Consider the following 27,104-nt stretch of genomic DNA (forward strand, 5'->3'; position numbering starts at 1 on the left):
TGTTAGGAAGGGCAGTCATCTGTAGAAACCATGCTATAGTAGACACTGGAGCATGATGCAGTCCTTGGGTTCCAACAGATCCTGTCAAACTATCCAACCCAGCTTGAAAGTGGAATGTGGATGTTAAATGAGATGATGATATAATTTTTGATTTGTATGTCTTTCCCTACATTTGTGTTGCCAACAACCAAAAGAAGTTTGTGTTGTTACTCTGACTCTAATATCTACATATCTCTACTAATTTCTTTCTTCTCCAGCTGATAGATCTGGCGAATCAAGTGATGGCGGTCATTCAGATTGTTCTTCATCTTCATATTATAGAATCAGGTAAGATTCATTTTGTTTTCGTGTACGTAATTCTTCTAAGGAAATATTCACAGGATTATACAGAAAATGTATGTGCATGCTTGTGTTTGTATGTGTGAGTGTGTGTGTGTGTGTGTGTGTGTGTGTGTGTGTGTGTAACCAGTGCTTAGAACTCCATGTAAATCCATGTATATCAAGATTCCAATCAAGTCTTAAGCATAGTTTGTCCTCCAGTTCTCTTTTGGTGTTATATACATCGAATAATTTACAGAGTGTATATCCAAGAGTAGAATAAAATAAGAGATTTAGTTTGTATTTTTATCATGCCATTATAAATTATATAATCTTTATGTGTTTCACTAATAAATACTGGTATGCTCTGTGGTAATTGTTATATAGATGATTACATAATCTCATTGATACACCATATCTTCAGAAGAAAATAATAATTTAAACGATTGTTATGTACTATTTTCTGAATCTGGTGTTTGAATTGTTTACATAATGATTATCACATAACATACAAGTATTCACTAGTGAAACACATGTAAATATTATACAATTTATGACGTTATGATAAATAAAAAAATCTCCTGTTTCTTTTTGCTCTCAAATAATATGTTAATTTTGGATAAAATATCCCTTTCCAAGAAAAGGAAATATTTTGAATAGCATAGTCTGTTGGTTCTTGATGCAGAAACGGCGAGTTAAGACACAGAACCAGTATGCCAAGCTAAGAAACATATTTCTCTCTTTAAACTTTTGAAAAAAAGTAATTTACCCAAAATATCAAGACCAATTAAATATCCCTAGGGTTTGGCATGCTGGGTGAAATGCTTAGCAGTATTTTGTCTGCCACTATGCTCTGAGTTCAAATTCCGCTGAGGTTGACTTTGCCTTTCATCCTTTTGGAGTCGATAAATTAAGTACCAGTGAAACATTGGGCTCGATGTAATTGGCTAGAACCTTCCCCACAAATTTCAGGCCTTGTGCCTATAATAGAAAGGATTATCATTATAGATATTTAATGTTTGATCAGTATGCTATTGTCCTCTATAACATTCTGATGTGTTTCCCTCTCTACCCGTCTTCCCCTCTAAATATATTTTGTACCAAAAGGGCATGTGAAGATAGAGCTTTGTGTACTCTTAGTGTACTTCTTACCAACAGGCAGTCAAACTTCATTTAAACAACACACTAGTATCTTATGTAAAGTTCCATTAATACAGTATCCAATTGCTTGGCACTTTTTGTTGCTCTTTATTAGATTTGTTTCCTGCTGTCAGTTTGTATTATACATGAGACATGTTTTTTTCTAAGATTTCATTGTTCAGAGTTAGGTTTGCACATCATGCATGCTTATTATATGCAGATAAATATGGGATAGGTGGATAGACAGAGAGAAGGACAGATAGACAGATGTGTGTGTAAAAAGGAGTATTTTACCCTAAATATCAAGAACAATTATATATATCATCATCGTCATCATTTAACATTCATTGTCCATGCTGGCATGGGTTGGATGGTCTGACTGGATTGGATGATCTGACTAGGCTGGCATGCTGGCTGGCTGCCCCAGATTCCAATCTGATTTGGCATTGTTTTCTATGGCTGACTGCCCTTCCTAATGCTAACCACTCTGAGAGTGTAATGGGTGCTTTTTTGTGCCACCAGCATGGGTGCCATTTGTGTGACATCAGAGTGTGTTTGTGTGAGACTTTGCTTGGATTGATGGGTCTTCTTCTCAAGCACTACATAATGCCAAAGGTCTTGGTCATTGTCTCCGTGAGGCCCAACACTCGAAAGGAACTCACCCACTTTGCCTCCAAGCCTTCAGTTCAATGTTAAATTGTTTTTATACATAATTTAACATAAAAATAAACATTTACATACATACATGCATGCTTGTATGTATGTAAATGCTTATTCTTATGTCAAGTTATGTATAAAAACAATTTAACATTGAACTGAAGGCTTATTCAATACTTTTTAGTACAGTACATACTTATTGTCTTTTACTAGAAAAAGGTTGACAGTAATTTCAATATTTTGGCTTGCTTTCCTTCATTAGACTGAAGAAGGCAAGCAAGCTGAAACTTTGAAATCCCTGTCATCTGTTTCCTGTAGAAGTTAATATACGTTGTAAGAATAAAAAATGGGGTGAAATTACATGATCTGGCTGTTTTGGTGACCACAACAGATGGTTCTCATCTATCAACAATATAAATGAGTGGTTTTATGCATCACTAGTCCAATTGAGAGATTTTCTCAAGGTAAATAATACAGTATTGTGTCCTAACATAACATCCAAGTTGGAGATAAAGATTGCCTTTTTGTATTAATACTGTTTCTGTCACTATATATGTATATATGTGTGTGTGTGTATATATATATATATATATATATATATATATATATATATATAATATAATAATAAGGGTAAATAATTTCTATAAAGGTTTTTAAAAAAACCACAATTATTTACTGGTAGAATTCGGTATGTAAATATAGCCGATTACCGGCAGGAACTTCTGTAAAGTTCAGTATATATATTGTATATAAGAAAAAGGGACAGGCAACAGGTTGCTTGACCGCATACCGAAAAAATAGAAATAGCAGTCAAGAATGCTTATTTCTATCAAAGTGGGACTCCGGGCACGACAAACCCTGTAATTCACATATGCAAAACAGAAGGAATAGATATCGAAAACGAAGTCTGGTGGTTATCTGTGAACATCATGTTTCTGGATTATAAACATATTGAATATATATTTCATATATATTTTTGATATATATTTCATATACATTGCATATATATTTCACATCCTTCTTCAGCACAGCTTTCCATTGAAATAGATTTATCATAGATTTATCAAATGCTACGTACCTCAAACCTTCTGACCATGCGACAAAGCCCTTATTGTGTGTTAAAGACTTTTTAAAGTTTTTATTTGTTTGTGAGAGTTAATGTCCCAAAGTTGAATGAATCTAAAAGATTTCAAGGTTTTATATATATATATATATATATATTTTAAAATTAAGTATTCTACTCCCCATTAGTACTTGACCTAAGATGCAAGTTTTCCTTGCCAGAAATATTTCATATTTATGTTATTTTTTGTTTTATATAATATACAGATAAAGGGTGAATTAAAAGTCACACCTCATCACAGCATTCACCTACCTTTCCACTGCATTCATTAACACTCCCATCCAGTTTGACAGCCAAGGATATATGACTGGGAAATTAAAAGCTAGTCGGCGGCGAGCAGCTGAACTGCATTTTGACTTTCCTGTGGAATCTTTAATTTGTTTGCAGGATAGTGTTCTTGCATTTCACAAACATGGCATGCAAGGTAGGAGTTTCAAGGCTAATGAGGTAACTCAAGAGATATGTGACAAAACCAGAATATTTAAATTGCTGGGTTCTGTTAGAGTAATTATATTAGAAAGTCGACCAACTGACCAGCCTGACTCAGTGTCCAATCTTTATGTGCTGGCTGGCCATGAAAACACCTATTAGAGGCTATTGCTACTAATCTACTATCTCCTGTATCTACCCCACTACTCACACCACTGCCTACCTGCCATTGAGTAATATCATCAAAATATCATCTACGGTGGCAGCATGGGTGGTGGCCGCTACGGCGGCGGTGACTTCAATGATGGCTACAACAACTTCGGAACTGGTTACAGTTACGGAAATGGCGGCGGACCAACTCGTGGTGGTGGTGGTGGTTTCAACAGAGGTAGCGGCCCTTATGGTAGTGGCTACGGTAGTGGCAGTATGAGTGGTAGCAACTATCGGCGGTAATTTGCTTTTCTAAACGAACACAACCTTCATCACCAGCAATATCACATAAGCCTCTCCCACCAGAGGAAAAATATAGAGAAAATCAAATTCCACATCTTCCATCATCAATAGCAACATCCAACAGCAGCCAAGCCATCTCCTTCATCCACCTACATCTGTAACACAAAGCTGCAACACATCGGGACTTCTACGGCCAGGTAATATCCCTGTCTGATGATATAAAACACTTCTCAGTACATTCTTTTGATGCCATTATATATATAATTTTATTATTTATCTTTTAGAATAATTGTACCTGCCAAAAAAAGAACAAACCAAAAAAAAAAAAAAAAAAAAAAAACATTTGATTACTATCATTTATTAAAAGCTAGTCGGCGGCGAGCAGCTGAACTGCATTTTGACTTTCCTGTGGAATCTTTAATTTGTTTGCAGGATATTTTCATTAAGAAAGCGAGCAAAGGCTAAACCTACATAGACGTTTGAATTCGTAAATCTTCCCTCCAAAATTTTGCCATGCGCACTACAAAAATAGTTCCATAGGAGTAGGAACTATTGGGTTGCCTGTCCCTTTTTCTTATATATATATATATATATATATATATATATATATGATCATTGTTATCAAAAGACTGCACACACACACACGACTCTGTACATATTTGATTACATATGCAGTGGATGATCTTTTAGTCTCAGTATATCTATTTGTAAATATAACTTGCAAAAATCTCTGTTTTCAGAACCAGGCAACTGAGATCCTTTTGGGTAACAAAAACATATTTGGAATAAGTATTTTTATGCACTTGATTTGAGTTAAAGAGAAATATGTCATATTTTGATATTTATACCTCTTCAAATTCTGCTGAGGTCGATTTTGTCTTTCATCCTTTTGGCGTCAATAAATTAAGTACCAATTGCATGCTGGGATTAATCTAATTGACTGGCCCTCTCCCCCAAAATTTTGGGCCTTGTACCTAGTGTAGGAAAAAATATTTATACCTCTTGTTTCTTTAAACTATTACAAATTTAATTTATTCTTCAGGCACAGACCCTCTGCAAAATATGTCCATGCTCATTGCCCCAAGGAAGTAAGTAAATATTTTCAAATTTTCATTAAAAATACTGATAACCCTGAAGACACACAAACAAGACTCACATTGGAGTATTGCTCTAAAGTAGTCATGGGGAAAAGCAGTCCCCATTACTTTCCAAATGGCATGCCTAGCAATAAATTACACTGAGTTTTTTAGCCTGATGATGGACCATGTCTCATGTGGCCCACTTCTCCAAAGAAAAAAAAAAGGATTACCCATGCCTGCTCTGCAGTAAAGGGCATTATTGTTTCTACTGCACACAGACACTCTATACCAGTCAACAGACTGGCAAAGATTCAGTGATCAACATGCTTTAAACCTTTAGCTTTCAAATTACCTTTTCAAATGCAATGCTTATTCATTCATATTATTTTCAATTAATCATGCATTATCTTGAAACTTCAAGAATATGATGATGTGATTGTTTATCTTTAAAATAACAATTGGAAAGATATGGCCTCTTACACCATATCTGGCCAATTTGAATATAAAACAAGTAGAATATTTGGGCCAGAGGTAGCTAATTTAAATGCTAAAGAGTTAAACACTGATTCATAGATGCATGTTTATCTGTCACTTCTGTTGTTACTATAGTAACCTATGTATTCTGACCTTGTGAGCTCCATACCTTCTCCACCTAAGCCTATTTTACCCACTTATCTTTTCTTCAATTGTTGTCTACATAGAGGAATCATTGAGTAATCATTTTATTACCATAGTCCAGTCAAATTAATAAGTTCATTCATATTGCTTACACTGCATTTTTGCTGATTACTGTTATTCAATATTTGCACTTTAAAGTGCATTATGAAGTTGAAAAAGCAAAAAGCCTCCTTGGCATAATTGACTGATATATTTCACATCCTAACAGATGGAGAGTTCATTCCAATTGAGTGGTAGCATATACATCTTAGATTTTGTTCTAAAAATAGCTAAAAGTTGATTTTTTGATCTTACTGGACAAAGGATAGGCATAGTTCAGAAGATCTAGGTTATGTTACTATTCCACTCTTTTGGTAGTGCCGATTAACTTTTTACAAGTCTGCCATTACTTTCCATCTTATTCACTATGTCCATAACACATTCTTCTATGTCCTTATTCAACCCACTTGGCCAAACTGATTAGTTATTTATGCTTACAAGTCTGCCCCTACTATTTTTACTATGTGTGTGTGTGTGAATTCTGCCATAATCCTTGCCTTCAGTTCATCTTTGGTGTTACAAGGAGTTTTGTTGGTCTCTTGCTCAACTGCACCCCACACAATAATCAGTGGGGTTGCAAGTCTGGGGAGTTAGGTGGTCAGATGTTAGGAGTGATTGTGTGACAGAAATTGTCTGACAGCCAAAACTTGGTTCTCCTGCTTGTGTGGCATGGTAGAATCCTGTTGACAGACATAGGATCTTCCAGAAGCCACCCTCTTGACCCAGGACAGCACTACCTCCTCCAGGCATTTGATGTAGGCTTCTGCGTTGAGTCTGAAGCTGTGTGGAAAGATGAATGGAGGCATAACATCACCATCACTAGTGATCACTCTAAACACCATGATGTTGACTGGATGTTTGGTTTTTATCACTTTCTGTACATGCTTTGGGGACATGGCAAGTCCTTTGATTGACAATCAAACACTCTGAAATGTTTGTATTGGAGCTTCCAGCACAAATGCCAAGCAGTACAGTATGTGATTTCCAAATTTCTTGCAGAGTGAACTGTGTGATGATGCTGTTTTTCTCAAAGACAGTACCCAACTGACCCTACTATACTGTGTTGTCAACAAAATCAAAAACAAACAATGCATATGCGTGAAATTAAAATACAAAATGGCGACAATTTACCCATTGCACCTTGTATGTATATATATACAGGGGTTGGACAAAATAATGGAAACACCCAGCATCATAGCATCAAAATTTTGAAATATCTATAAAACTGTCAAAAGCTTGTTTATTTTTATGTGTTTTGATTTATTATTAGTGTTACTTAATATGTTTTGCTAAGATTGCTGTTTCTTTTTAGATATCATCAGAAAAAGGTAATTAAAATTCATTAAAATGACAGATTTATCAGACTTTCAAAGAGGTCAAATTGTTGGTGCTTGTATGACAAAGTAATGACAGCCTTTGAGAAAGAGGGAAAAAACCTCCTTGTTGAAACAAAACACTGGAAGAAAGCAAAAACCGATAGGGACCGTCGGACTCTTATGCAAATTGTTAGAAAGGATCACAAAGGTACAGCTCCCCAAATTACTGCAGAGCTTAATGACCACCTCGAGAACCCAGTTCGCTGGGAGTTGCACAAAGCCGGATTTCATGAGATGGCTGCAATCAAAAAACCACTACTTTCAAAAACAAACGTTGCAAAGCATTCAGAGTGGAGTAAAAACCTATAGAATTGGTCCCTAGAGCAGTGGGAGAATGTTATTTTCTCAGACAAGTCATCCATTACCCTATTTATGATCACTGGCTGAGTATATGTGTGAAGACAGTCAAAAGAAGCATTTGACCCAGACTGCCTTCTTCCAACTGTTAATCATGGAGGAGGATCTGTGATGATCAGGTGGGCTATATCTTGGAAATTCACTGGCCCAATGGTTTTCCTTCATGGCAGAATTAATAGTCAAGTCTATTTAAGCATTTTATCTGATCAAATCCATCCTATGGTTGTGGAACAGTTTCTGGAAGGAAACACAATCTTTCAGGATGATAATGCACCAATTCACATAGCTAAAGTTGTTACTGAATGGCACGAGGACCATTCTAGTGGAGTTGAACATCTTATCTGGTCACCACAGTCCCCAAATCTCAATAATATTGAACATTTATGGTGCATTTTAGTAAAAGAACTGGAGACAGTTTTAGCTGAAGAATGGACAAAAATTCCTTTGGGACAATTTAAACTTTGTACTAGTCTATACCTCATAGAATGCAAGCTGGAATTACTGCCAAACGCAGTCCTACCCCATATTAAAATAAATTTGTTTGAAATTTTAAGGTGTTTCCATTATTTTGTCCAATCCCTGTGTATATATATGTATATATATATGTATATATGAGTAAGAATAGCCTGGGCAAAGTTTAGAGAGCTCTTACACCTGCTGGTGACAAAATGCCTCTCGCTCAAAGTAAAAGGCAGACTGTATGATGCATGTGTACGTACAGCCATGCTACATGGTAGTGAAACTTGGGCTGTAACTGCTGAGGATTTGCGTAAGCTCGCAAGAAATGAAGCTAGTATGCTCCGATGGATGTGTAATGTCAGTGTTCATAATCGACAGAGTGTAAGTACCTTGAGAGAAAAGTTGGACCTAAGAAGCATCAGTTGTTGTGTGCAAGAGAGACGTTTGCGCTGGTATGGTCATGTGACGAGAATGGATGAAGATAGTTGTGTGCGAAAGTGCCACACCCTGGCAGTTGAGGGGACCTGTGGAAGAGGTAGACCCAGGAAAACCTGGGATGAGGTAGTGAGGCACGACCTTTGAACTTTAGGTCTTACCAAGGAAATGACGAGAGACCGAGACCTATGGAAGTATGCTGTGCGTGAGAAGACCCGGCAAGACCAGTGAGAACAGTCAAAATCAAAATCAAACCAAATCAAATCAGATATCAGAAAGCAGAACCAAAATTGAGGTTGATCAACATAAGTGGAAATTGCAGCTGTGGTTAAGCAAACCATCCGATCGTGGCCGTTGCCGGAGCCGCCCTGTCTGGCCTCCGTGCCGGTGGCACGTAAAAGCACCATCTGTTCGTGTCCGTTGCCAGCCTCGCCTGGCCCCCGTGCCGGTGGCACGTATAAGCACCATCCGTTCATGTCCGTTGCCAGCCTCGCCTGGCCCCCGTGCCGGTGGCACGTAAAAGCACCATTCGTTCGTGTCCATTGCCAGCCTCGCCTGGCCCCCGTGCCAGTGGCACGTAAAAGCACCATCCGTTCGTGTCCGTTACCAGCTCCGTCTGGCCCCTGTGCCGGCGGCACGTAAAAGCACCATCCGTTCGTGGCCGTTTGCCAGCTCCGTCTGGCACCTGTGCGGATGGCACGTAAAAAGCACCCACTACACTCACGGAGTGGTTGGCGTTAGGAAGGGTATCCAGCCGTAGAAACACTGCCAGATCAGACTGGGCCTGATGTGGCCTTCCGGCTTCACAGACCCCAGTTGAACCGTCCAACCCATGCTAGCATGGAAAGCGGACGCTAAATGATGATGATGATATATATATATATATATATACTAGCAGTATCGCCCGGCGTTGCTCAGGTTTGTAAGGGAAATAACTATAAAGCATTTTTAGAGAGTTATAGCCAAAAAATAGCAAAAAAATGGAAAAAAAATGATGGTAAATTTTTTTTGAGAGTTAAAAAAGGTGGAGTTGCGTCCCCTAGACGGTCTGTGGTTTGGGTTTATGATTCTCGACCCCATGTCGAATTTATCGATTTTTTTCACAACTGGGGGAACTTTTCAAAATTTTCGCTGCGTTAGTTTTGAATTATGACATTGGGCTGTGTGTGTGTCAAGTTTCATCAGAATCGGTTGAAACCCGTGGTCAGAGTGAGGGTATGAGAAAACAGACACACAGAAAATGCACAGACAAACTGCCGTTTATATAGAGAGAGATATATATATATATATATATTGGCGTGCTCGCTTAGCCAGCAGGGTGGCGTCATTTGGAGGCTAAAACAATGTGAAGCGCATTGTGACCAGTGATGTGTAACAACATCTGATAGCCTGGTCGGTCACGTGATCACGTGATATATATATATAAACATACACACACACACATACATGCATGTTTGTATGTATGTGTGTGTCTTGTCTTGACATCACGTCAGTTGTAAATAAGTGTCAGTTATACAAGCAATGTTGTTCATTTCCAGTATTCTGGAAAAGCATGTTTGGCCATAGGGAAATATTACCTGGATTGGAAACAGGTTAGGTGAGGGTTGGCAACAGGAAGAGTATCCAGTTGTAGAAAATCTGCCTCAATAAACTGCATATGATTCATGCAAGCATTGGAAAAGAAGACATTAAAATGATGATAATAATGGTGATTAACTCACAAATGTTTAAGCTTTAATATCATGCACATCAATGTCACCTGTCTGGGTCGTCTTTGCTAAGTGATGAAGTAGCAATAATAGGAACTGCCTGTAGGTTAGTAATTTTGCAGAAGCTGCAACTGTAATGCTGTCCTAGATATGTGAGTAGCACTGTCATATGAGTCTTTTAGCTTGGTAGAATGTCAGCAAGTGATTAGAATTGAAGTATTTTTGTGGCTTTGAAGAGAAAGTTTTGTTTTTATGCATAAAGTTTTGGCAGTGTTTAATATATGTGAGGTCACGATGACTAAGTTACAGAGATTGTGAGATTTAACCTCTGTAACAAGTTAGATGACTTTAATTTTATGTCATCTGGTTTAAGAAAGGTGTGGGGGACTGTGTAAAGAAGGCATAGGGGCAGTGTGTAAAGAGGGTGTAGGGGTCCACATGTAAGGATGTGTGGCCTATGTGTAAGGGAAGTGTGTGGTGAGTTTCATGTGTAAGGAGGGCATGGGGGTCTAGGTGTCAGAGAAGGTGTGGGGCCCCCATGTGTAAGGAGGTTATGGGGGCTCAAGTGTCACAGGTGTGGGGCTCATATGTAAGGGAAGCTGTAGGGTCTGATGGGGGAGTGGTCCATGTGTAAGGAGGATGTGTGGCCCATGTGTAAGGGAAGGTGTGGGGTGAGACCCATCTGTAAGGGATGTGTGTACGGTTTCATGTGTAAGGAGGGCATGGGGGTCTAGGTGTCAGAGAAGGTGTGGGGCCCCATGCATAAAGAGGGCATGGGGGTTCAGGTGTCAGAGAAGGTGTGGGACCCCATGTGTAAGGAGGTTATGGGGGCCCAAGTATCAAAGGTGTGGGGCTCATATGTAAGGGAAGCTGTTGGGTCTGATGGGGGGAGGGGGTCCATGTGTAAGGAGGGTGTGATACAAAGCAGTTTCCTTGATAAAGTGTTTTGGTGATGTTCAGAGAAGCCAGGCTGTCGTATCCTCTGTTGATAGTCTCTTCTCTTGGAATCAGTGCATATTAGGCTAAACATACTCTCCACATTGTTTGTGAATGATTTCTGTGTACAGAATATTGTGATGAAGTGAAGGAGAGTACCAATATAATCCATATAGGAGTTTGTGAGAAGTGTTAATGGTGGAATCATATTGAATATTGAAGTGCATCAGAGTTGATTGATGAACTATATAAATATATTTTAATAGAGTGGCCTGATAAAAAACAAAAACAAAAAAATTCTGGTGCAAGAAGTAAGGTATGTCAAGAGTCCATTGGCAAGAAGTTCTTATGCCAGTCCCAGTTGAAGGTTTTGTTGCTGTTTAGGCCCAGGTCAGTTCTGAATAACCAAACTAGGATGAACACAGTACAACTGTGACCATCTGCTCTTGTTATTCATATGTAGAACTACATTATCTAATGTGTTCTTGCCTATTTAAGATAGGAGACTGTGATTTGAAGCACAATTAGCTACTCAAACAGCCAAAGAGAGGCACCTTTGAAGACCTTATTGATTTTTGGTGACACTCTCTGTGTATAAGTATATATATATATATATATATATATATATATAGGGAGAGAGAGAGAGCAATATATTTTACCCACTACTCCACTAAGTTCTGTTGAAGTCACCATATCTGTAAATGTTGTCTGCAGTTTCTTGAGGTGGTTTGGTGGGTCAAGGTTTTCTCTCCTGCTTAACAACTGCATAAAACAGTTTCAACAGCTCAATAAAAGTATAGGTTTTTCCAAGTTATTAATATTTCAAGAAAATTATATTGTATTTAATTCAAAAAAATTTTTTTTTTACTTATCTTTTTTTTATATCAAAAATAAAATATCTTCAAAACTTTCCTGTCTTTCAGAACCCAAAAGATTTCATTCATTCTGTGAAAGATAAGTAATATCCTTTTTGCTATAAATCACATCTTCAGTATTCTGTTGATTGTAGTCTAGAAAATGCTAAACTGTTTTGTTTTTGTTTTTATGGTTTAGTCAATGTTGGTGGGTGTGGAGTACCACCTGTGACCCTTTTTGGGGTCTCTGAAAATTGGAGATCTGGGTTAAGTACTTTGCAACAGAGTAGACTCTGCTAAAAGTATCCAAGAGAAAGGGGTTGGGTTTAAACTGGATGACTATATACCAACTAAGAGATAGATGGATTTATAAACACAGAGAGAGAGAGAGAGAGGGAGAGACTGATATAGATATATAGGTAGATAAATGGAATGCATCATAGAAAACAAAATATCAATTGGTAACAAAATTACAACACTTCCAAGATTTTTAGTGAAGTGAATGTTGAGACATTTGATGTGTAAATGATAAGTTCAATACTGTAAGAAGCAAGGTTCTTGTAAAAACAATCTGTCACAAGTTTTGATTCCCAGTTGTGGGCAACTTACTTTTATTTACACCACTTCATATCTTTGAGAAAAGTATGTAAATTTGACAATTTCATTCTTCTGTTGTAAATTGGTAGTGTTGCAAGAAATCATCAGGGATATAAGTGAATTAAAATTACTATAATTGTAAATAATGTCTGTGTTGTAGACTTGGTTTATAAAGGTGTTATCTTTCTATTACAGATCTTATAACTGAGAAAGGTATGGGGAAACATGCTCCATTGCAGCACATTGCTACATCCACCATTTGTTAGTATTTGTTGAGATTGTTCCGGGTAACTCTCTCTGAGCTGTGTCCCAGTTAGTCTCCATCTCCTTGAGATAACTTCCTCATTTGCAATGACCATGTGACATGTTGCTGACCAACATGAGCCATTACCCCAGTTGGGTCCTCAGAGAAGAGAATGCTATATGTTGGATCCAACTTGGAAAATTGAGTAACATAACCAAACAGTCTGAACTGACACACTTGAATCATACAAGCAACATGATGCATCCCAATTTCCGATTAAAGTCATTGGTTGGATACAAAATTCAACCAATGGTAATCTGTAATCCTGCAAAGCATCCTGGTGCCAAAGGAAAGTTAAATTTTTATTCAAGTATCTGAGTAGCTTTTCAAATTTGTGAATTCATTGGTCTTAGTGATTATGAAAAAATGGTTTTAATGTCTATGTAGACATGATTCTTAACATTTATATAAACGTCTCTTGATGTCAGTATAGATATGGTTCTTAATGTCTGTGTAGAATATGGTCCTTAATTTCACATTCATATGACAAATTTGGCTTGTATCACAAGAGTTGTGTTGCACCAACTAGTAATTCAACTAGCTGAAAAACTGGAAATCTTTTCCATCCTATATTTAAGTGGTTACTAGACATTGCATGCAGTTGTAAAGTATATAGTTTATGTAATATCTTACATTCTCCAGAACTTTTAAGCCAAATTTTTATGAGAAAATGTCAAGAGGTTTTGAGAACATGAAATTTAGTCTGAGACAGTTGTTATCTGCAAAATTTGATTTAATTAGAGCTTAGAGCTTTTCTTCTTCTGTCCACCAGTAATTATATATCAGGAATTGTGTTAAAGAGAAAGGAGATGAAAAAATGCAAAAGCTTGTCAGAAGATTTTAAATGATACACAGATAATAATTTTTAGTTTTCAGGAAAATATTACTTCCTTAACTTGTCACTCATTCCTCAAAACTGTTGCATCCACAAACTCGGAAATCCAAAAGTAAGTATAAACTATTTTGTGACTAATAAATTTATAAGTTTTGATCTCTGCTATTGAAATTAGCTTTGTAAAAAAAAAGTTTTTCTTATGAATTTAATGTTTTCTTGGACCCTTAAAACATGCATAAACACATGTATGACTTAAATTTAAACAAACATCATATTTCAAATGTTATAATAATAATAATAATAATAATAATAATAAAAGAAGTAGTGGGGGAACATATGCCCTGATGCAGTACCAAGCAGTGACTCCCGTGGCTTCTGATCTTAACTGATTGGAAGTGTTATTATGTACATTGTTTTGTCTTGGTATAAAAGATGGGCTACAGCAAATATTATGCTCAAAATCACAGATTTGCTTATCAGTTGTTTGACCTTAACCAATTGAGCATGTCCCTTAGTGGCTGACGATATGTGCATCTCTGATCACGAGCAGAAGTAGTGGGGAGCATCATAGCCATGTGTTGAGAGGGATTATTTGGGGTTTGAATAATTCACCTTTGGAAACATGGGTGTTTCGTTCAACATCCTTAAACTATCCTTATTCAGGGACCTTTTGAGCAGGATGGGTTACTTGACCAGAAGAAAATTCTAACTGGGCCCCACCTGCAAGGTCATGTGCTGTTTATTTTGATATGAGATCAACATGTCGCGCACATATGGTTGTGATGCATGTGCCAAGTGTACCCTTATCAGACGGGTAGTTATGATGGGTATACTGGGCTTTGTATATTTTACCCCAGTGTCACTTTTATGGCATGCACTGCTCTCTCAATAAAATAATGAAATTATTGTGTATGGTGCTCAGGTACACTACAACTCATCAAAGGTTCATCTACAGTACATAGAATTATATACAAAAGTCAGGAAAGTGAACAGTGTATGAGTCATGATATACATGTGTGCATGTGTATGGAGGACAGGGATATCAAGTGTAATGTTGAATATCAGGAAGCATGGAGGTTTTAAAGGATGCAATGTCTCAGCAACTAACAACTGATGCAAGTAGTTTGTTCTATGCTTCAGCAACTCTGAGTTTGAAAAAAAGTTTCTGAAAATCATGAGAGCTGTGCTGTTTTCTGACTATGTAGGCATGCCCACATGTGTTAGACACATGGAGCTCAAAAAGGTGCTCAGGGTGGTTGTTGGCATGATGGTTAATAATTTTGTAGGTGTTTACCAAGTCAGTTGCCAGATGTTGGAGCTTCAGTGTATCTATACCCAGGGAAGCAAGGCGTTCAGAGTATGGTAGATGCCTGGTGGAGGGTATTTGCTTGGTTGCATATCTCTGAACAGTTTCCAGGAGGTCAATGTCCTGAGCAAGATAGGGGTTCCAGACTGGTGATGCAAATTCCAAGTGTGGCTGCACCATGGCCATATACAGTCTCAAATAGATAGCTGGAGAGCAGCTGACAAAGACCTTGCTGAGTGATGCCAAGACACCTTTGGCTTTTTTGACAATTTTAGAGATGTGCTTTGTCCAGTACAAATCACTGTTGACAGTAATGCCCAGGTCATATTCACAAGAAGACCTTTTGATATTAGTGTTGTGGAGGGAGTATGTGGACGCTGGGTTTTTCTTCCCAAAATGCCTGGTGGTACACTTGTCCACAGCCAGCTTGAGTTGTCAGTTGGTGATCCATTGTTGCATTGTGTTTGTACATCATCATCATTATTCATTGTTGCATTGTTTTTGTACTTGATCATCATCATCAAGATTTTAATGTCTAATTATCTAGGCGCAGGAGTGGCTGTGTGGTAAGTAGCTTGCTAACCAACCACATGGTTCCGGGTTCAGTCCCACTGCGTGGCATCTTGGGCAAGTGTCTTCTGCTATAGCCCTGGGCCGACCAATGCCTTGTGAGTGGATTTGGTAGACGGAAACTGAAAGAAGCCTGTCGTACATATGTATATATATATATATATGTTTGTGTGTCTGTGTTTGTCCCCCTAGCATTGCTTTACAACCGATGCTGGTGTCTTTACGTCCCCGTTACTTAGTGGTTCAGCAAAAGAGACCAATAGAATAAGTACTGGACTTACAAAAGAATAGGTCTCGGGGTCGATTTGCTTGACTAAAGGCGGTGCTCTGCTCCAGCATGGCTGCAGTCAAATGACTGAAACAAGTAAAAGAGTAAAAGAGCTGCTTCAATGCATTATAACTACATAAACAATTATGTAATAGGGATGTGAAAGCAATGTTGTGAATTGAACATTTAGATCAGCTCAAATATGTCTGGAATATATTTGATTTGTAAAAAAGCCATTTTCTCTTAAGTTTGCCATGGAGAAAATTGTAGCTTTAGGTAATAGGTGTCAAAACACCATTTCATAGTGTCCTCTGGTGGAATGATGAAAATACATTTCAAACTGTTTGGCTATCATCAACGTTGTGTGCTACAAGGGAGACAACTCTAAAATGACTCTTGAAAGTCATGGCTTTCTTATAGAAAACCAATATAATTATGAACTGACTATTTGTGATGCTGGCTAGTCTTAAATAAAATATGTAGAAGACACATGAAAGCAGTCTTGTGAATTAAATATTTAGATCAGTTCAGTAATGTTTGGGACAAATATAATTATTATATTATAAACTATTTTTGTTAGAGTTTGAATTCAATTTTTATGAATTTCTCATACAAATCTATAAAAACTGCTTATACCATGTGTATAGCCCAGTGGTTAGGGTGTTGACCCACAGGCATAAAGTTGTGGGTTTGATTCTTGGACAGGACAGTACATTATGTCATTATGAAATAAGTTACTTCATTTTATGTAGCTCCTGTTTACTCAGCTGAAGTGATTACCAGATATAATAATTGTGACTATCAGTTCAGTTGTTTGCAGTAATTATAATTAGTGACTGAACGCTTTCTTAATCTAGACAGAAAACAATACTTCACAAAGCATCCAGTTTGATAATATGCACCGGTATGCCAGTGTGGTTAAGAAGCTTGCTTTTCAATCACATAGTTCCAGGTTCAGTCTCACTCCATGGCATTTTGGGCAAGTGTCTTCTACTATAACCCTGAGCCAACCAATGTCTTGTGAGTGAATTTGGTCAATGGAAACTTGTGTGGAAGTCTGTTGAATATATATATGTGTGTGTCTAAGTGGTGTTGGTTTGTTTATGTCCCTGTAACTTTGTGGTTCAGCAAAAGAGACTGATAGAATGTACCAAGCTTAAAAAATAAATACTGGGGTTAATCTGTTCAGTTAAACCCCTTCATGGCAGTACCCCAGCATGGCTGCAGTCCAATGACTAAAGCAAAGTGAAAAACCGAAGGTAAACTATTGCAGATCACTGAATGCATTGTCATCATACAAAACTTCGGAATGGAGTTGTTTCCCTATTTTATTAGAAATTGGTGTTGGAAACCGTAAAAGTTTGAATCAGATAATGATGATGAAAGATGATGGTGGGAGTCTGAGATTACATGATGTTCATGCTTTTCTTGTGGATGAAATCAGAACGAGGTTTTCAATAGATGGGAGCTTATTTCTCTCTGACGTTCAAAAATATTTATGATAAATATTGATTTTCTTTTTCTTTTAATTCTTTCTCTTCAGAAGTTGATAGCATTGAACACTCACTGGAAATTAGTGAAATGAATGTTCTTGAGAGACCACTGGACATTGGAGAAATTGATGCCAAGCTGGAGCAATTGCAACAACAATTATTGAAAAGTGGTATATCCTAGTAATAATAATAACTTGAACAATTTAAATTCTCTTCTGAAACTTAGACAGATGTTTTACACTTTAGTTGTATTTTAAAATTTATAATTTATGCTTGTTATTATTATTATTATTATTATCAAGGTGGTGAACTGGCAGAATTGTTAGTGCGTCAGACAAAATGCTTAGCAGCATTTCTTCCAGCACTTTACATTCTTGTATCAATAAAATAAGTACCAGTTGAGCACTGGGGTTGATGTAATTGACTAACCTCCTCCCCTTAAAATTGCTGGCCTTGTGCCAAAATTTGAAGCCATTATTATTATTATTGGGTTTTTGTCTTACACAATAAACAATGAAATTAAACATGAATTTTTTTTGCAATAATTATGAAATACAGTAGACATTATACTGTCTAAAGAGATGAAGAAATGAATGTGTGTGTGAGTATTTGTCTAACCAATGCTAGCATGGATTGGACTATTTGAATAGTATGTTATGGTTGGACACCTTGTCTACTGCCAAACCATACCAGTTTGACAAAAAAAGGAATTTCTACTTTCACTGTTCTTCAGAAGCACAGAGCAATCGCTTCCAATGTCATAAAGGAATGTAAGCATCATATCATCATTTTATTCAGGCAATGAGAAATGAAACTCTGGAATGTCAACATTTGTGCACGTGCATATACACACAATATACAAGCATTATAAAAATATTTAATCTATAATCCTTACTCCAACAAAATAGATTCTGTTTTGCCTTTGGCTCATTGATGAGCCTTAACCTTTCAGCATTTAAACTGACCATATCTGCCCAAAATATTCTGCCTGTTTTATGTCCCAACTGGCCTGATCTGGCTTCTCACACTCACCTTACAATGTCATTCTAAAAATAAATGACATCATTGAAATCTTGAAGCTACAAGACAATGCATGATTAATTCAAAACAATAAACAAGCATTACATTTGATATTTTTTATTCACTCTCAAATTTATCTTTTGAGTATTTTATTCTAAGTAGTCATAGTTTCTTTTTGAACTTGTCACCCCCTGGACTATATGAACATTATATATAGTTATAGGTGTGGTGTGGTTAAGTCTGGATAAGATTTCATTGAAGACATACCAGTGAATCAGAAGTATAATTCTAGAAACAGGGGCTGTTATTCTTGTATGCCATTCTAGCTCTGTAAGAAAACAGTCCTATAACATTAAATGAAGTATTTAGTTAATTACTTTTTCTGTTTTTTTTCTATATTTTCTCATTGTATCACAGCAAGTATTCTGTTGATATTTTTATATACATATGAAACACTGGAAAAGTTTACTTTTCGGTTTTCTCTTACTTTCAACGAGTCAAGTATATTATTACTACATCGTGGTTGTGATCACTTTGATAGATATTATATCTGGAATATTGTATATGAAAGATGAGGATAGTTGCATAAAGAAGTGCTGATCACTTAAAGTGGAGGGAAATTGTGGAAGAGGGAGACCCAGGAAGACATGGGGTGAAGTATTGAAGGCTCCTTACAAAGAGATGACAGAGCATCGAGATATGTGGTGCATTGCTGTACTTGACCAACTCTCAACAACAGAATTGAGATCCTAAAACCAAGGTACCACATAAAAAGGACACATTAAGTATCATTTAATCGTAGGGTCTGTCCAGTCAGGATTGACTAAACAACAACAAAGTACATTTTGGGTAGTTGTTAAAATATTTAATGGCAACTATTTTTCAAGTATTATTAAACAGAAAAAGAATGATTTTAATGAAAATAAATAATTTATTGGCAGTCTATATGCATGCATAATCATAGTTCTATACAACACCTTCATCAATGTCGATAGTAAATTATTATCACAGAATCCATTCCAGTGTAGAGAGGAAAAACACTTTGAAATTAATTAAACAGAAACTACAAGAAAACTGTACAAAATAATACAACTGTTCATACTTTTTCATAGAATTTCTTTTTATGATGTAAATGCTCAAACTTTATTCTTCTGAAACATCAAATATGATAATTATAAATACTTTGTAGACGTTGCCAGAGCAAAAGATGGCATGAGTGTTGCAATGAGATTTAATTTTTTTTAAATTGCTCCTTGCATATGTAAATATCTTATGGCTGGATGGCTGGACGAATAAAGGTATAGTGATTGTATTATATGCTTGTTATGTTCTTATATTATGCAAATAGTTATCTATTTCAGTAGTTTCTGCTTAATGAAGATATATTAAAAAATAAAACATTAATGGTTGGTTGAAAGAGTATTTTGTGACATTAATCTTTGATTCATTTGTAGAAGACATTTAAAAAAATTGATTAAATCGATAGGTGTTGGGTGACACAGTTCTAACCAGTGTGTACTTTTCCATGATACACTGCATGGTTCAAGACAAATGTAGTGATGCGTGAGATGAGAAAGTAAGACCTCCAGAAGGTGGTTTAACACTGGCTCAGGTAAAGGTAGGAGTCGAACAACCACTTTATTCAGGTAGTCTATTGTGGCATGGGGACACTGAAAATAGAAATAAAAATAATAAATTTTTGTTGTTATATTCATAAATATCTGAGCAGAATCAAAGTCAGAAAATATTCTGGTATAGTCCAAGCATAAATTACACTGTTTAACACGATTTTTGTCCTTGGTTAGCAACTGTGATTTCCTATTTGCTGACCCTTAGAAAGTATGAAAAATGGCTTATATTTCCTTCAAACTTTGCTTTTGTTACATTTATTCAAATTCCAAAGAATCCCTCTCAACACATGGCTATGATGTTCCCCTACTACTCCTGATCAGAGATGCACATATTGCCAGCCACAAAGGGACATACTCAACTGGTTATGGTCAAGCAATTGACTAGCAAATATATGGTATTGAGCAGAATATTTGCTCTAATGATATTTGTGCTTCAGCAACTCAGCATTGAATCTGTTTGAAATGTAATGAAAAATAGGTCAGTTTCAAAACGTTGATTGTCCAGGGGATGAAAGCAAAGTTTGAAGGGAATAGTAGTAATTTCCTTTATATTTTAGATAGAAGCAAATAGGAAGTAACACCTACTGACCCAAAAATAAAAATTTTGTGACAGTTTGTATACGTTCACATGATCTCTCTTATGGTCACAGCTATTACAAGTAGAAACTCTTTTATTCATTTAATAACTTCAGTTGCAGGACTGCAGTAATTGTCAATTATATCAACTTTAATGAAATAATTATCTTATTTTTAGAGACATTAAATATGAATACACTATACACACATATGAAGGGCTTCTGTACAGTTTCCATTTACAAAATCATCAACTCCAGGCTATGATAGAAGATACTTGCCCATGGAGCCACACAGACAATGATAGTAACATGTAAAAGCCAGCATTAGTGGACATTACTAAATCTACAAAAATGGTTAACACCTTCCTTTTGAAGTTAAGAAACTACAAAGGGAAGTTCTAAAATGAACTGTCAGAGTCATTGGAGTATGACAAATGCTGTGTATGTATTCCAGCCATCTGTAACCTGGATTCAAATTCAGCTGAGGTCAATTTTACTTTTTCGTCATATTAGGGTGGATAAAGAGAAAAAAAACATACCAATCTGAAGTTTAATTTCTAATAAAGATGTCTGGTCATGTCGTAATAATTGTAATGTAATCAATGCCAGAAAGTCAGTAGAAGAAATAGTGGAAGAAATTTACATTGAGGTTATGTCTGTTAGTAACAAAGAATTTCTCAGTAGACAAAAGGTAAACTGTGCAAAATATTTATAAAAGTGTGATGTAATGGACTTGTAGAATATCTGGAAAAGGTTGAAGAGAAATGAAATAAGCACGATGTTATTGATGTTATAGGCATGAGATGAGAGACCAGCTTGATGTCAAATGTGTATGCAGGAGAGACAACTGCAGTTGTATAGATATGTAATGTGAAAAGATGATGAATGTTGAGTGAAAAAGTGCTGATATCAGATGTCTGTGACAATGGAAGACAAAAAGAAATGGTTTTATCAGATTTCAGGATGTTGAGCTTCACAGATGATATGACAAAGGATTTGAGAGAAAAGGAGATATGCTGTGTCATACATCCAGCCAGCCTATATTTGCACGGAAAAGAACAATGACAAACTGTTGTGCATATTAACTTTTATAGCAATGCATGTCTGATTAACTAACCCTTTAGATTACTTTGTCAAACTTAATGCTTATTTATTCACGTTGTTTTGCATTAATTATGCATTATCTCATAGCTTTAATATTTCAATGATGTGATTGTATTTTTGACAACACAGGGTAGGTGTGAGATGCCAGTTCAAACATAAAACAGGTAGAATATTTGGGTTGAATATGGTCGGTTTAAATGCTAATGGATTAATATTGCATCATATCAGTAAAAATATGTATATAGCTATCTCTGACTATTTGTACATATTGATAAACAAGACTTAGAGGAAAATTCTGACATAATGATACCGCAAATGTCTGGAATGTGCGTTTGTCAATTACATCAACTGGTACTTATTTTATTGACCTTCTGGAAAGATAAAAGGTTGATCTTGGCAAGCTTTTACGTCAACATAAAGGTACGTAATTAAACACCACAATATAATTAGTCTGTCACTCTACTGATTTACTGAATTATTGAGAATTTGTATGATCAACAAGTATGCTCCTATAGTCTGGAAGTAATCAAAGTATAAATAAGAATCTATGTGTAATGTCAATGTCAGTGTGCACACGTGACAGAGTGTAAGTGCCCTGAGAGAAATGCTGGACATAAGAAGCATTGGATGCGGCGTGCAAGAGAGACGTCTGCGTTGGTATGGTCATGTACTACGGATGGATGAGGAGAGATGTGTGAAGAAGTGCCACTCCCAAACAGTTGAAAGAATCCGGGGTAGAGGTAGACCCAAGAAAACATGGGATGAGGTGGTCAAGCATGACCTTCAAACATTGGGCCTCACAGAGGCAATGATGAAAGACCAAGACCTCTGGAGATATGCTGTGACTGTGAAGACCCGACAAATAACGTGTGTTCATGGCTGTTTCCTGCACCAGCTTCACATAGAAGCCCTGGCTCACCCAAAGTACCTAGGATTGCAGGACGGCCTGCTATGCTTACCATGAGGAGACCTGTTGAGTCAAGTACATCAACATCAAAAAATCAAATGGAAGTTGTAGCTGTGATACCTGTGCTGGAGGCACGTAAAAGCACCATCCGAACGTGGCCAATGCCAGCGCCACCTTGACTGGCTTCTGTGCCAGTGGCACGTAAAAAGCACCAACTGATTGTGGCCGTTGCCAGCCTCCCTTGGCACGTAAAAAGCACCCACTACACTCACGGAGTGGATGGCGTTAGGAAGGGCATCAAGCTGTAGAAACACTGCCAGATCAGACTAGAGCCTGGTGCAGCCTCCTGGCTTCCCAGATCCCGGTCAAACCATCCAACCCATGCTAGCAAGGAAAACAGACGTTAAACGATGATGAAATGTTTATACAGTTTTCATAAGAAATGGTAACTGCAGCAAATGTTTTTAATCTCATTTAACAAAAAGGCATTGAGCCTGGCAGAATTGTTAGTGCTCTGAAAAAATGCTTCGCAGTATTTCTTTCAGCTCTTTATATTCTGAGTTTAAATACCACTGAGATCAACTTTGCCTTTCATCCTTTTGGGTTTGATAAAATAAAGTATCAGTCAAGTTACTAGGGTTGATGCAATTGACCAACACCAATCCCTTAAAATTGCTGGCCTTGTGCCAAAACTCGAAACATTATTTAACAAAATTCAACTTCTGTAAATGTTCTAGAATACTTGGCTTCATGAAATATGGTTTTGTATTAGAGTAAAAAAAAGCAAGAAGATAACGGGTATAAAACCCTGATTCCAAAAGGTAACAAACTGAACAAAGAAATATCACCTGGCCTTACCTTTTCAAGAGTGCTGAGACAAAGAAATGGATCATCACTATATGTCAGTAAGGTTTTTGAATCTCTATAACGAAGAATTGGTTCCTTAAAAAAAGACAAGATTGAAAACAAAATTTTCAAAAGTCCCAATATATGTTAGTTTGTATAATTTTAAAAGAATCTTATCTACTGTGGTCTAAGAAATAAATTTTAAATTATTACCTTATGCTTTGTAAGACTAAGTATGTGAAGAAATTAAATAACAATAATAAAAGAATGGATTATATCATAGGACAGGTGATATTTTTATATTCTTTTAAAAAACTCTATGATACTAAAACCTTTTAAAACTATTATAACTATTGCAACCTACTCACAACATGTCATCTCTCTCTCATCCTTCTCCTGTCTACTGTATCACCATTACTGTTCTGCTGCTCCACACTCAGTCAGCTCCTAATCCCCACTACTTCTTCTAACTCCTGTGTCAGTCATCTACCATTCATAACATTTTGCCCTTCAACCTTAAGCATTTTTTACAGTGGTTGCCTATCTCCTCTCCTCTCATTCCCCCCTCTCATACTTCTCTCATACTCTCTTGGAACCTCCATCCATTCACATTCTTAGTCCCTCTCTCCCACTCTTACTCACTTTGTACTTTAGAGGTCCACCTTGACATCATCACTATTTTCATCTCTTCTCAGCTTCACCTGGTCGTTCCTACCCTCTCATTTAAAATGTGAGAAGTCATGTGGTTCCTCTACAGCAAGAAACATGTTCTGCTCTGGCTCATACTTTTACCCCTCTTCTCCTAATGTAAAGCTGCCCCTTCATAGTTCAAAGTCTTGTAAGCAGTATGATAACCTCATTTGTGCTGGTGGCATGAAAAAAAAAAAGCACCCAGTACATACTGTAAAGTGGTTGGTATTAGGAAGGGCATTCTGCCATGGAAACCATGCCAAAGTAAACACTAGAGCATGATACATTCCTGGATCAAACTGTCCAATCCATGCCAGCATGGAACAAGGATGTTAAATGATGTTGATGATATATGTAGACTATATAAGATAATTATGGTAGACATATATTATTGCAAGACTTAAATGAATCTAACTAACAGATATTGAATATTTGCAGCATAGTAAAAGTAAAAATGTTAAGTTTATAATCCATTCAATATCTCTTCATGAAAACCATGAGCATTCGCATAATTATCTATGCAAATCTACAATAAAACTGTGGATGTAAAACAATTAATTACATTAGCATAGAATATTATAGAAAGAAAACAGGATATTATGAGTGTTATACTTTTGCAAAAGGCATGTAAAAAAACAAATGCAAAAAAAAACCCCCCAAAAAAACAGGAATATATTAAAATATATTAAAATATCACAAGCAGTAACAATTTAAACAGAACAAGATCTCATGTCTTGTATAAGTAATTACTAATTACATGAAACCGTGCCCCAGTATGACTGGAATGCACAATGATTTGAACCAAGAAGAGAGTTTAAAATAAGAACAAAACAGCTCTTTAGTTACTAGAGGATTAGCCATATCAGTTTACATTATTTCATTACTGCAGCTGGGCTGTAATTACCCCACAGGCTTTACAGTCAACTGAAATTGTTTGTAAGAATTCCAAAATATTTATTTAGATAATATTACTGGTAGTGCTTCTGCATATATACATATGCACACACTTTATTTGTGGATTAACAAGGCAACCAATGGTTTCATATGGAAGAGAACTCCACAATTATTCAAGCAAATCATTCAGGAATGTTGGTATTTGTCTCCATTTTAGACCGAAGACTAACATTCTCAAGTGGTTTGCTTGAATAATTGTGGAGATCTCTTCCACATGAAACCATTGGTTGCCTTGTTAATCCACGAATAAAGAATATTTATCCACTAATGCAGTGTTGGGGACTAATTCTCACTGTTGTGTGTGTGTGTATATATATATATATATAAATCATAAAAATCCTGATAGGTTATATCTAAACCATCGCTGAAACCGTCATATGAGAAACAAGTCTAGTGTTCTGCAAGAACTTCTGATATCGATTGGGCATTAAGTTTATTAACAACATATCTTCAAATGATAAAAAAAAAACCAAAACAATGAATCTAATTTTTTTGCTTTAAAACTGAACAATTTTAAACATGGATGAAACAAAGATGATATCTGTCTGCTCTAGAAACACTTATGATACTCAAAACCAGTGGAAATTCAATCAGATCATATATATTTATATAAGCATGTATGTAAACAAAATAAGGCAAACCTGTAGCCTGTTTAACCATTCCCACATAAGCGCAGCCAGTACTTCTGGGTTTGATTCTGTGAGGATCAATTTCCATCCATTGTCGCTGTTGTTTAGTTCTTGCTGGAATTATAATCGTACACAATTTGTATGACATAACACATGTTTCAAAAAAAAACCTGAAGATTAATTTATGTAGTAGTTGTAGTAGTCCATAAAGATTTCTACTTAATAAAGTAGTTCTATAGCAATTACTTAGAAGCAAATGAAAGGAGGCATTGAATAGCTTAAAAGTTTAACACATTTTGCATAATGATCAACATATGAAGTTTTGGAAGGTGATTTCAAGCAATGATATTAATTGTTTTACATAACTGTGTTGGTTAACTCACCTACCATATTTGTAGACTTACTCAACAGAGCACTTATCTAAAGATTTTATACAATAAAAGAAATGTGCTCTTTTGGATTGAACACTAGCAATCTTTAATAAGAATTAACTTTTCAACTTAAGCTTATTTTTAAGATTATATTTATCAGGATTGTACATTTTCTGGTGGCAAGTTGTTGAGTGTGTTTTATATATATATCAATTAGGGTACTGAAATACCAGTTTGCCAGAAATAGGAGTCAACACTCCAAAGCCACAAATTTCTCACTATTAAGAAACATGCATGAAACTTACTGGCCACTTTATTATTATTGTTGGCAGTGTGGTAAGAAGCTTGCTTCCCAACCACATGGTTCCAGGTTCAGTCCCATTGCATGGCACCTTGGGCAAGTGTTTTCTACTATAGCCTCAGGCTGACAAGAGCCTTGTGTGTGGGATTTGGTAGACAGAGACTGAAAGAAGCTTGTCATATACATACATATATATATATATATATATATATATATGTGTTTGTGTGCTTGTGTTTGTCCCCTTGCTGTCCAACGCTGGTGTGTTTATGTCCCTATAACTTAGCGGTTCAACAAAAGTGACTGATAGAGTAAGTACTAGGCTTACAAAGAATAAGTCCTGGGGTCAATTTCTTTGACTAACACCCTTTAAGATGTTGCTCACGTATGACTGCAGTCAAACAAAAGAGAATATATATATATATATATATATATATATATATTTATATACACACACATACAGCATCTGGTGACTGGCTATGTATAATATATACATGGTATCTGCTGGCTGGCTGTATATAATATCAAGTAGCTGAGTTGTCATCATCATCATTTAATGTCAATTTTCCATATTGGCATGTGTGTGTGTGTGCGTGTATACATATATTACAACAAGAATTTAAATTTTGGACATAAAGTTACCAAAGGTTTTGTATCCATAAAG

At 36.3% G+C, this 27,104-nt stretch overlaps 2 protein-coding genes and 1 long non-coding RNA gene across 8 annotated transcripts in view; 2 read left to right on the forward strand and 1 right to left on the reverse strand.

Moving 5' to 3' along the window:
• The window catches only part of LOC115216489 (coiled-coil domain-containing protein 61), a 90,684-nt gene extending 72,906 nt beyond the window's left edge, over nt 1-17,778 (forward strand). For 5 of the 6 annotated variants that reach the window (XM_029785909.2, XM_029785911.2, XM_029785912.2 and 2 more), the window contains 5 exons: nt 258-327; nt 5,163-5,208; nt 12,112-12,149; nt 13,847-13,890; nt 17,466-17,778. In XM_029785909.2, coding sequence (XP_029641769.1) covers nt 258-327; nt 5,163-5,208; nt 12,112-12,149; nt 13,847-13,890; nt 17,466-17,596 — 329 coding nt within the window. In that variant the 3' untranslated portion in view covers nt 17,597-17,778. Of the gene's footprint in view, nt 1-257; nt 328-5,162; nt 5,209-12,111; nt 12,150-13,846; nt 13,895-17,465 lie in introns of all 6 variants that reach the window. The other variant, XM_036506917.1, reaches the window with a different exon arrangement.
• On the forward strand, nt 3,923-4,434 carry LOC115216490. The gene is made up of 2 exons (XR_003882081.2): nt 3,923-4,317; nt 4,405-4,434. It is a non-coding gene; the product is annotated as an uncharacterized LOC115216490 (long non-coding RNA).
• Nucleotides 17,779-19,346: 1,568 nt separating the features above from the next.
• Nucleotides 19,347-27,104, reverse strand: part of LOC115216782 (protein tyrosine phosphatase domain-containing protein 1) — a 68,413-nt gene continuing 60,655 nt past the window's right edge. The window contains exons 12-14 of the mRNA XM_029786353.2: nt 25,784-25,885; nt 23,511-23,594; nt 19,347-20,105 (exon numbers count right to left, since the gene is read on the reverse strand). Of these exons, the coding sequence (XP_029642213.1) occupies nt 19,836-20,105; nt 23,511-23,594; nt 25,784-25,885 (456 nt within the window). The 3' untranslated portion in view covers nt 19,347-19,835. The remainder of the gene's footprint in view (nt 20,106-23,510; nt 23,595-25,783; nt 25,886-27,104) is intronic.

The sequence above is a fragment of the Octopus sinensis genome, linkage group LG10 (assembly GCF_006345805.1).
Source record: "Octopus sinensis linkage group LG10, ASM634580v1, whole genome shotgun sequence".
Lineage (NCBI taxonomy): Eukaryota > Metazoa > Mollusca > Cephalopoda > Octopoda > Octopodidae > Octopus > Octopus sinensis.